Consider the following 12712-nt stretch of genomic DNA (forward strand, 5'->3'; position numbering starts at 1 on the left):
TATATATATATATATAACACTATATTACCAAAAGTATTGGGACAACCCTCCAAATCATTGGATTCAGGTGTTCCGAGAAATTTTGTTGCTACTAAATATTCCGCAGTCCACTGTTAGTGGTATTATAACAAAGTGGAACCAACTGGGAACAACAGCAACTCAGCCACGAAGTGATAGGCCATGTAAAATGACAGAGCGGGGTCAGCTCATGCTGAAGTGCACAATGCGCAGAAGTCGCCAACTGTCTCCAGAGTGAATAGCTACAGACCTCCAAACTTCATGTGGCCTTCAGATTGGCACAACAACAGTGCGTAGAGAGCTTCATGGAATTGGTTTCTATGGCGGAGCAGCTGCATCCAAACCTTAAATCACTGAGTGCAATGCAAAACGTTGGGTGTAGTGGTGTAAAGCACGCCGCCACTGGACTCTAGAGAAGTGGAGACGTGTTCTCTGGAGTGAGGAGAATCATTTTACATTTTTATTAACATTCAAGGTAGCAGAAAAGATTTACCACCCCTGTACCAACTACTAGTTAAATGCTGAAAGGTTTCCCTTTATGGCTCCTTAAAAATAACCTATCATCTAAGCTTAAAATGTTACATTTGGGTGACATAAAAGCAAAGACCTCAGAAATCCTTCCGCAATCCTTGTTTTTGCCCCATGAATGGGATTCTCTATGCTGGTCAGCACATACTGCTGCTTAGCTTTTACATATATTTTCCAAAACCCCATTAAATGTCGCTCAAACAAGTGACACTTTATTCGGCCTGAGTTATTAAGAACTAGCAATTGTAGAACACCAACTGCCATCCAAAACTTAATATTTAACCCCTTCATGACTGAGGCCCTTTTTTCAATTTTTGCACCCATGTTATATTCCACATTTTAGGCCTGAAAATGACGTAAAACCCCCCAATAGATTAAAACTAGGGATAGACCGATGCCGGTACTAGTACCGATATTTTTTTCCACTACTCACCGATACCGAATACCATACTGGAAGTCCCATTAAGGAAGCTGGGCGGTATGTAATGACTCACCGCCCGGCTTCCTGATTAGTCGGGAAGCCAGGCGGCATGTATTGACTCGCTGTCTCAATGCTCCCTTGTCACCAGGTGATGAGGAAACATGGAGCTGGCTTTCTGGTCAATCCGGAAGTCGGGAGGTGGGTAATGACTCGCAGCCTGGCTTCCTGATTGGCCAGCTGGGCGGTGTAATGAACTTACCTGTCTCCACTCCGGACGCAGCGTCCCTCGCCGCACACTCCCGCGGTGTAATGCTGCTCCTCCCCCATCCGGCCGGCTGCCAGTTTAAAGAGTGGGGATTTCAATTGCTCAGCGTCCTGTTTTGATGTAGGACGTTGTGCAATTCTCTCTGCTTGCTGACGGTCTCTCTCCCATGGCCACAACCTTACTCCTGATCCCTTTGTTTCCCCATTGGCCACTGTGGACTCCTCTCAAGTGGCTACAGGAAAAGACTGCACTAATACTGCTTCAGTGTCACTGGGCATATTCCACAAGGAGGACTGTTTGAATTGCAGATTCCATCTGCCTCTACCAAATCGCAAGTACAGCTATTAACTATGTAGGAAATCTTACTGTCGCTTGTATTGACTTAACTGATGCTGGATTATTGCTCCCTTCCTCCTCTATACCAAACGCAGTTGCCTTACATGTTTCTGGACTATAGTCTCAGGAAGGTAGAGCATTTACATCAGTGATACCTCTCAATGTTGGATTGTACTGCTTGCTGGAAACTGCTTGTTAATCCTTGCTATGGTGAACTACAGATCCCATCTGCCAATTCAGAGTTCAATTCAGATTTTATCATGTGTGTGCAAATATTGAGTTGTTCTAGACAGCAAGTGGTTACTGATCTAATCCCCTCCTTTACTGTCATTCAATAAAACTCACCTAGAAAAGGGGGCGTGGTCTCTCCGCGATCCGTGATGGCCGCTTAATACAGGAGCTCCACAGCAGGGTCATATAATACGGCAACTCACCTCATCCACATTGTGCCTTGACTAAGGAAATTCAGTCTGCAGTACGCACCTCAGTTTCTCCTCACAGGCCTGCCAGCTCTGACTCAGAGATGGAGGCTGGAGGCAGTCAGGGAGCTATACGCTATCCAGATAACTCAAAAAGACCTGCTAGCTCCCTCCTTAGTTCACCACAGGCTAATGAGCATGTAAATAAGAAAAAAAACATCAGCCTCCATGCAGGGCCGGCCTTAGGCCTTTAGGCGAGAAAGCTTTACAGCACCCCTCAGTGGCCACACCCTTTAGTGGCCACACCCCCGTAACCACACCCATTTCCCCCAATATCCGCACCATTTAAAGACTCCTATTTTGTTAAGCCGCAAAAAACATATGAAAAAGTATGATAAAAATAAAACTTTTATTCAAAGGTATTAAACTTGTCGGCACAATATAAGTATTCTTATCAAATAAAACAGAAGGTAAACAATAAATGTCAAACTAACCCTAAGGCCGGCCCTGCCTCCATGGCTAGTAATTAAACTATTACTTCTAATGCATCTCCATTGCAGGATATGCCTGTCACAGACAACCCGGCGTCTGAAGCATGTATTAAATCTATGTTATTGTTGCTGTGCTCTGAATTACAGCAAGACCGCAAATCTTCTATTACTGTGCTTCAATCGCAAATTTCTGAATTAGGCACACGCACAGACCGCACTGAAACAGTGATTATGCGGCTGCTTATAATTAGCTAGTGGATGCCCATTCTGAGCAGAATATCCTCCTTTAGAAGCTACAGGCAAAAGTTACAGATCTAGAAGACAGATCTAGACGTAATAATATAAAGTTTAGGGGGATCCCTGAAGCGGTGGGACCTGGAGAACTTCCAGAATATCTCCACAAACTTCTCCAAACGCTTCTCCCTACGTGCTCAAGTGCTGAATTACTGATTGATAGAGTGCACAGACTGCACAAACCTAACTACCTGCCGGCATCTATATCCAGAGATGTGATTGCGTGCATACATTTCTTTCACATCAAAGATAAGCTTATGCTGACATCAAAGCAAACTCCCGCGCTCCCGGAACCCTACTCACATATTTAACTCTACGCTGACATTTCGGCTGCCTCAGCTCAACAACGCAAAGAATTCGCCACTGTCAACAAAGCTCTACGTGATAATCAGATATCATATAGATGGGGCTTTCTGACGAAACTTCTGGCCTCTCATCAAAATAGAGTGATACCGATACTCACCCCATCAGATGGTATCCGTATCCTCAAGTCGTGGGGTATACCGATCGTTGCACCCGCTTCCACGTCTAAACTTCAAGCAACACGTAAAGTCCCGATGGACTGGGCTGCCCGTTGAAATCCGGTGCCTCCTCAGTAGATACTGAGTAATTGACCTTTTTGAAACAAAGCTTCTTCTTATACTTTTGACCCTGCTGTGACTGTTCTTTGAAGTGTTACTTACCCCTGGTTATAGTGTGCTATGCACACGACAGGTTGGTTCCGTTTTTTACCTTTTTTTGTCTTTCTATCTATTTTTTTTCTTTCTCCTTTTTTTTTGCCTAGTGTGCTACCTACTGTTTGGTACCAGTCTTGGCTTTCGTTGATGTTTCAGTCTACATCGCTAAATAGCAAGAATGGAGGACAAACCATATGGTTTCTTATAGAAAATGCGCTTTTATTGTTACTAATTATTTGGTATACATGTTGTTTTTTCTATGTTTATAATATACTGAAGCAGCATCTATGGGCACTCTGTAACCTACAATGTCCTTAAAAATGACCTCACTTAATGCCAAGGGACTACTTATAGGGCCATTAGCCGCCATAGCAGCCAACTACCAGTGTTGCACTTCCTGGCCTCTGAACTTGGTTATTGGCCAATAATGGTTCCTATGTTATGTGCTAGCCATTCACTATAAAAAGGTAGGGTTTCCAGCAGCCATATTTACAATGTGCTTAGCCAGATATGAGGAAAGCTTAGAGAGTGCTGCTGATCAATTGCAAAGGGACAGATTAGTGTAGGGCTTCTAGTCAATGGTGTTATAAAGTATCTATAAACCCTTACTTGATGTCCTTTAGATATAAAAATGCTTTGTTTCTTTAGGAAAATAGAGGGGAAAGGAGGGAACAACTTTTACATGTTGATGCTGCTGATGTGTGTCTTTTCTTTAATTCAGGAGATAAGATTGCTTATAGGAGTTTCACTTACAGTCTTGCTGTTCCTACCCACTGTGTTTTTTCTTAAGAAGGGCAGGGACAGCTTTTTGAGGAACCAAATGTTAAAAATAAAAAAAATTTACATAGTGTACAAAAAATTAAACATAAAAAAATAGTAGTAAAGGGTAACATGGCTGGTTTCTGCCCTTTCTATCTTGTTTAAAAACAAGACTTCAATGGGTTTTGGTTTTAGGTTTTCAAATTTCAGAGAGGTTCAATGAACACCCCCGAGAACTGAACCCGGACACATTCGCTTATCCCTACAAGGAACAATACTTGTGTTGTGAAGGATTGGGACACCTTTATTTCATGTGAGTTATGTGCACATGCATTTGTGTGCTTTGGAAGAAGTAGATAATACACAGAATGTGATGCCATGCAACAAATGACAATCCCATATCATCTTTTTTAATAACATTACCTTACTAGCTTCAGTAGGAATAATATGGAGTATTTCTTTAAAATCAACACAGATAGACTTTATATTTGTAATTTTATGAATTAACCCCTTCATGACTGAGGCCTTTTTTTCCATTTTTGCACCCATGTTATATTCCACATTTTAGGCCTGAAAATGACGTAAAACCCCCCAACATTATATATTTTCTGAATGCCAAGACCCTATAGAATAAAATGGTGGTAGTTGAAAATTTTTATGTTGCGCAATATTAGTGCAACTCCTTATTAAACCCCAAAATTTAGTGACAAAAAAATAATTGGGTATGAAAGAAACATTTGCTAACTGACCACAGACCGTGCAAATTTAAGGCCCCTTTCACATGAGCACTTGTCAGTCCCAATCACCAGGGGAGGCACAGATGTAGGAAAAAAAACCTAATTTACTGGACCCATGCTAGGTCTATGGGGAATCGGATGTAAACATTTACATCAGATTACCTCCAATCTGCCACAATCAGGTCCGCCAAAATGGAACTCTGTTCCATTTGGTTTTCCAAACCTGGACAGAGTTGAGGTAATCGGATGTTAATGGATGCACATCCGTTTAGATCTAGCTGCCCATAGATGAACATTGGGCTTCCAATCAGATGCACCTGAAAAACTGGCACGCAGACCTGATCAGAAGATCGTGTGAAAGAGGCCAAAAAGGTCACAGGCGATTATGCATACTCCAGTTTGTTTACCCAATGTCTCACATAATACTTGTGATTGGCGGAGGGCTACGGTAGTTCCAATATTCAAAAAGATGCCAACCAGGGAACTATAGGCCGGTCAGTCTAACATCGGTAGTTTGTAAACTGTTAGAAGGTATAATTAAAGGACTATTTGGTAAAATTTGTTAAGGATAACGGCATAGTTAATGACAATCAGCATGGGTTCAGGAAAGACCGTTCCTGCCTGACTAACTTGCTAACTTTTTATGAGGGGGTGAGTAGAGATATGGACGGAGGTAAGCCGGTAGATGTGGTATATCTGGATTTCTCAAAGGCATTTGATACGGTACCACACAAGCGCTTACTTCACAAGCTGAGGGCTATGGGCATAGATGAGGTGGTGTGTACGTGGATAGAGAACTGGCTACGGGAACGTGTCCAGAGAGTATCTGTAAATGGCACCTTTTCGGACTGGGCTAGTGTAATGAGCGGTGTGCCTCAAGGATCTGTGCTGGGTCCGATACTGTTCAACCTATTCATTAATGACATCGGGAGGGAATAAATAGCCATGTTTCCGTGTTTGCAGACGATACAAAAATAGGGAGGGTAATAGAAATGGATCGTGACAATATAACATTGCAGGAGGACCTGGATAAAATAGGGGAGTGGGCAATACTATGGCAGATGAGGTTTAATGTCGATAAATGCAAAGTAATGCACTTTGGACATAAAAATAAACAAATAGGCTATACAATCATGGGTATGCCGCTAGGGAAGTCAGAAATAGAAAAAGATTTGGGGGTCATTGTAGACCACAAGCTAACAGGGTCTTGTCCTGTATTAAGAAGGGGATGTATTGCAGGGACAAGTCTATAATTGTGCCTCTGTATAGATCGTTGGTTCGGCCACATCTGGAGTACGCAGTCCAGTTTTGGTCGCCGGTACTGAGAAGGGATGTCCTTGAACTGGAGAGAGTCCAGCGGAGGGCAACAAAACTAATTAGGGGAACGGAGGACCAGAGCTATGAGACAAGGCTTCTGACGCTGGAATTAAGGAGATTAAGGGGGGATATGATTTTCATGTACAAGATGTTCAATGGTGACAGCAACATTGGCAACAATCTCTGTTTGAGATTAACTCCATTACAAAGACTAGAGGCCACCACCTAAAGTTGGTGGAGAAAAAATTCCAGCACAATGGGCGAAGAGGGTTCTTTACAGTAAGAGCGGTTAAGGTCTGGAACTCACTGCCATCGGCAGTGATTTCAGCCAAGAGTGTAGATTTGTTCAAGAAACGTTTGGACAATTTCTTGAGGGACTGTAATATCCAGGGATACCAGTATCCCTAAGAATGAGATGATGCGTGGACCTATATGGGTTGGTCTCACCACACATTTGTCAACATAAACATGCAAGTGTGTACATATGCACCAGAGGAAAGCAAGGTGACAGAAAGGAAAAATCTTATTGTTTCTAAAAACAAAGAGCAGTTTCCCCAGAACCTACAACTGTAACACGTCACATTACCAGTTATTAGGGAACTGAAACTGCATACCAATCATGGTATACAATGTTGTTTTTGACAGTAGTTAATTTTAGTTTAGTTTATACAAGTGATACATTCTTCAAAATTCCAACAACTGCATCAGTATCTGTCCCATTCAGGCACATCCACCCACATAAAGTAACAGATTCATACACGCTGGCATCAGGAGACAAGGGAAGGGGGTGATATCAGCAGTCCCACAGTTTCAATTAAACTGCTATTTCCTATAGATATGATCATACCATTCATAACACAGCTTCTCTATGTTTTCATGTGTCCATGCTTCCCTCAAAACTGGCTTGATGTCCCTTCACATCCATCACTCCTCAGCGGTCTTTCTTCAATGGAGTAAAAGGAGGTGATAACGCTTTCTGCTTCTCTTCCCCCAAGAAGGTGGATGCCACCTTGCACCCTGACCACCTCCATGGGTGAAGAGACTGAGCTGACTGAGTAAGTCTTATTGTCCATATGACCAACTAGAGCAAAGTTAACACATGGAAATCATCCATATTGGGGGGAAAATAAAATTCCAGAAAGCATAAGCAAAATTGTATAATTAAACTTCTATGAAAAGTCTCTATTTAATTGGCTGATGTGCATGAAAGGGTATCTCTGGTCAAAAACTAAAAATAAATATGTATTTCTACACTGAATTTCCATAGTTACTATACCACTCCTAATAATAACCATATCAATCTAGATGTTTGTAAACGTACTTATTGAAGATGTCCATAGGATGTACTTTTTCAATGCACTGACACGATTTCACTCAGCCCTGGGAATATGCACAGCTCTCACAGTGCCTGACTTCTGAACTCAACGTCTGAACAATGTAACATTATCATTGCTTGCTTGACGCAATGCATGATGGGATATGTAGATTTGAGAAATCGAGATTGCATAACATCAAGCAGCAGTGAAAGATGCAAAGCACACTGGGAATCCAGGAAGTTGTTGAAAGTGATGGGCAGATGGAAGGCAGCACTCACTACATAAAAGGGATTTTTTCAAGTAAGCTTTGGTTGCATTATCAAACACAACTATAGTATGTATTTGTATTACAATGATGATGTTATAACAGGATACTATGGCTTTAGAACTCATTTAAAGCCCATACATTACTGAGAGGATAGTTATAACCTTGTTTAACATAAAGAAGGTGGGAATGGGAAGTAGGAGAGAAAAATGCACAAAAAACTGATAAGTTTCATGAAATAAAGCAGCCACTATTGAAAATATGACAACCAGATTTCAGTTTACCAAATTCAAATCTGTGATAGACAAATTCTGAAGAACTGTTGTTCATACGTACCTCTTGCAAATTTGCCAGTTGCCTGGCTGAATATGACTTGATACAACCAAACAGCAGCAAAAAAGCACATTAACTCACTACAGCCAATCAGATTTCCTAGTTTACATCAGAAAGGAAAAGCAAACATGACACCATGTGGTATGCTGTTGGCTTTAGCACTCTGAATATTGAATATTGATTTTTAGAAGCTTAGCACCAGGCAGAAATTAAAGTGGAATGTAAAACATTTAAAGTGTACCTATAGGCAAAACCTTCCTTTGTAGTTTAGGATGGTGTGGGGAAGGGTTGGACCCTCTGTCAGGTCTTCCAATGGGGATGTACCCAGAACAAAAGCTAAGGGGAAATCGTCCAATGGGGCCTGTTCTGGGGAAAATTGTGAATTCCCCTCACTTTGGAAAATTTCCTCTAACTTCCTATTTTTTTTCCCAATGGTATACAAACAGAAAAAGATAACCTGGCAAGGGTTTTGACCCTCCTTAATAGTATCGAAAAGTAAAAAAAAAAACTATGCCCAAACTATGCACACTAAGACCTTGTTGTGATGATGCAGCTGATTGCTGGTAAACACCGATCTGAACTTGTACATCCATAAAGCTAAGGATGCCCTTCTGCATGCAGATAGACACTGTTCAGATGGACAAGTTTGGGTGGGCCTTTACCAACTTGGAGCCACATCTAGTCATTGAGTTGTACAGGTGGCTGAATGCAACACCTGTCACCCCCAGGCAATGGTTTTTGCACGGATGTGAACGCTGTAGGGATGCAAGTACAAGTAGAAGTACTGCTACTTTTTCAGCTCCAAGACTAGACTAGTGAAAAACTCAAAAGTTAGGAGGCAGCTGTCATTTTGAGGGAGCATTGGCTACAGGGCTCCTGGGATTTGTGCATCCCTGTTTTAAAGTTTGATTTGTTTATATTTATCTATATCTATATAGATATATCTATATAGATATATCTATATCTATATATATATATATATACACACACACACAGTATATACTGTATATATTAGGGATTCACCGATAACATTTTTCCCAGACCAAGTACAAGTACTCACAGATACAATTACTGATACCTTTTTCTTTAGTGCCATGTGACAGTTTTCCTAAAACAATACAGACTAATGATTTCAGGAGAGTAGTGGAGCACCAGAGCCAAGTCCCAGCTACAACCACTGTAACCCTGGTAGTTCTCGTGAAAATGCCAAGCATCGGCATATATATATACACATGTATATGAACTGGTATCTGAACATCCCTAGAACGCTGTATGTCTCTGCACGTCCATGTGAATGACGCCTAAAGAGTGTATATACTCTGATCAAGCAGTAAAAGCAGTAAAAGCAAAACAAGCCTGGACTCCTAGCACTGAAATCTGAGTTCATTACTTTCTACGGAGAGCAGAAACTTGGCATCCCCCAGCAGGTGTTCCTAAGCTGTTAGACACTGACTGAAACCTTTTAGTCTTTGTTGTGATCTTTGAGAACAAATTATTTTATAATAGAAAGAGTTAGATAGGTTTTGGTGAACTTGTTTTAAAGCTTTTTACGTTTTGTTAAGGATATGTATGTACTTTAATGTTCATAGTCTGGGCACAGGTGCACTTAACGTTTTGGTTTAGTGGAGACAGAATAGATCCTCTGTTAGCATTCTAATGTGTCTCCTGATGACATCCAAGGTATTCTCGTGAGCTGAACTTCCTGTTCCCCCTCTCTGGAGTTTATTTTCCATATACTCCTTTGCAATATCTACCTAAGGGAGGATTACAATGTCCAGCTTTATACATTAAATGGCCATCTTTACACTATTAAAGCGGACCTGTACACTCAAAAATCAAATTCTACCAATGCATCCCTCTATGCATGATGATTAATAATAACAGACATGCTAGGTGTAAAATGCTGTGATTATGAAATGCTTACACTTCCAGAGCATTTACTTCCTGCTTTGAAAGTGCAAATGACTTCAGTTTGCCAGGCAATGCACACTGGGATCGCCTCGTCATCTAGGGTTGCCACCTGTCCAGGATTCACCCGGACAGTTCGGGTTTTGAATGCTGTGTCCGGGTTTCATGACAGCTGAAACCCGGACACAAGATGTCAGGCAGACAGGTGGCAACCAAAAGTAAGATAGGGGCTACTGGCCCCCCACTGAAAATAGTCCCAACTGTGATATTTACATATTAACGGGTAGAGCTATTTACATATGAATAAGCCACAACTCATTCTCCCAATAAAATGTCGCGCGTCGCTAGAGTGTGTACGGGTTTCGCTTGAAGAAAAGGTGGCAACCCTATCGTCATCAGCAGACCGTTGGTGGGAAATCTCATCTGTAATCTTACAAGATCTCAGGGAAAGGCATTTTCCTCCCCTGAGATGATGTGCATCATCACATGTCCTAGTCACATGTGCCAGTAATCCAGAAAGTAAAGGGAGAACTAGTAATCTGCCCTTAGTAAACATGGTCACTGTCAGAAGACTGGGGAAGAAAAGAGAAACAAGGAATGCAAAGAATATAAAGCCGGCAATTATCTACAAATATATGTGTTTGTAAATTGTCATTACTAAACATTTCTAAAAGGTGTGTTTTGTTGTTATTTTAAAGATATGGGTAAAGGTCAGCTTTAACTACAATTTCTACCTTATTTCCCTTATTCCCATACCCATACATAAAAAAGGCAATCTCAAGACTGCAAACTCACAGTGTAAATTGGCATAAATAATATATAACAGGCAGAAGCATCATTGAAATGATAGATGAGCGCACCCAAAACTAATGTTAGAGTGTTAACTTGCCTATACCTGACCATACATTTTCATACAATGGCTGTGAATCGGCCAAAATTCAAGCCATGGGTGGTCCTGCCAACACCACCTGGCTAAGAAGTTGCCTGGTCAAACAGCCAATCAGCTGCAGTCACTATTCAGGTATTCTGACAGCTATGGGAGCTGGCTGTCAAAATATAATAGCTGCCAGGGGAGATTCCTCCATCCACCTTTGTTAAGCGTGGATGAGTTGATCTAGTGAATTCTCTCAGTGGGCTCAAAGAGAGAAATCTTTATGTGTATGGGTAGCTGCAGCCTAAAATATTTTATTTTTTTGGGGACTCTGGTGCTTGAGTTTGGAGGTCTTCACATCTATTACAGCAACTGTAACAGGATTCCTTGTTGGATTCAAAAATTATTTATTTTAAACTATTAGAAATGCAAGAAGAAGGAGACAGAACTTATCTGCAAGGTGAAGGCCCCATTCATAGTTGTAAGTTTAGGTGCGATTAGGGATTCCTGCATCAAGAATTTGCGATTTCCTGCAGCAGGAATCCATAATCTGCTGTTTACAAGTGGCACCTGTCACCCGTTCCAGTTAATGATCGGGTAAGAGCTGCTGCATGTAAACACCGGCACACCGCATGTAATACAATGACATGCGGTTAGGAATCACTCACTATCGATCGTGCATCCAGGGAGAGTGATTGATTACTAAACGCATGTAATCGTATTTAGTGTGCCAGCGTTTACATGCAGCAGCTCTTACCCGATCAAAAACAGGTGACAAGACTGTAAATGGCAGATTAGGGATTCCTGCAGCAGGAAATCACAAGTTGCTGACACAGGAATCCCTAAACGCTCCTAAACATACAGGTGTGAATGGAGCCTTAGTAGTAATAAAATTCTCAAGAGATAAACGAAGCCAACAGGCCATTCAGTCCACCAGACTCCACCAACCCACTTTTGGGTAAACTGACCCTTTAACTTCTAAAACTTATATTTTTTTCAGTACAAGAATTTGTAGAAAAGTCAATTTTACTGCCATTACCTTTCACCGATTTCCCAATGCTGTAGAGATTAGTTATAGCTGGATATTTTGTGTTGAAGTCTTTTAATACTCTTTCCATTTCTGGAAAGTGGTGATAGGTAAACTCCAAGCTTTGCACAGAAAGGGCAAAAAAACCCAGGCACGCAACGGTCATCAGCATCTGCTTCAAAGAGAAATGAGAATGTTTAAGTAAATATGGTTTTCACATACACTACTTGTAAATATTTCAAGTGTGCTTACCAAAATAGGAGTAGGACCTTTTTTTGAGAAAGTTAAAGAGTTTCTGACATTATGATCTGTCCCCACATGACAGACATCAACTGAGATTGCACACTAGATACCCAAAAAAGATTATACTGGGTAAGCCAGGGGTGGGCAACTCCGGCCTTCCAGCTACTGTGGAACTAAAAATCCTGTAAGGCATTGCAAGACTGACAGTTACAGGCATGACTACCAGAGGCATGTTAGGATTTGCAGTTGAAGTACAGCTGGAGGGCCGGAGTTGCCCACCCCTGGGGTAAGCCCAACCATTCAAATTTCATAATTCTGCATTCCCAGTTATATGGAATTATTAAAGCCCAACTCCAGCCAAATATTTAACCCAATCTCCCCAGTGAGTACATGGACAGAAGTAAACGCAGTGTTTTTGTAGTGGAGTGGGGTAAAGCATAAAAAAAACATTTTAGGTTTTTGTTGCTGTCTGTGTCTTCATTAGGGA

General features: G+C 41.4%; 1 protein-coding gene across 1 annotated transcript in view; it reads right to left on the bottom strand.

Moving 5' to 3' along the window:
• The window catches only part of CPM (carboxypeptidase M), a 63841-nt gene extending 51687 nt beyond the window's left edge, over nucleotides 1–12154 (bottom strand). Inside the window, exon 1 of the mRNA XM_018576342.1 lies at nucleotides 11995–12154. Within this exon, the coding sequence (XP_018431844.1) occupies nucleotides 11995–12154 (160 nt within the window). The remainder of the gene's footprint in view (nucleotides 1–11994) is intronic.
• Between the last annotated feature and the right edge of the window lie 558 nt (nucleotides 12155–12712).

This window comes from Nanorana parkeri, unplaced genomic scaffold (genome assembly GCF_000935625.1).
Source record: "Nanorana parkeri isolate BGI_ZX_2015 unplaced genomic scaffold, ASM93562v1 scaffold65, whole genome shotgun sequence".
NCBI lineage: Eukaryota > Metazoa > Chordata > Amphibia > Anura > Dicroglossidae > Nanorana > Nanorana parkeri.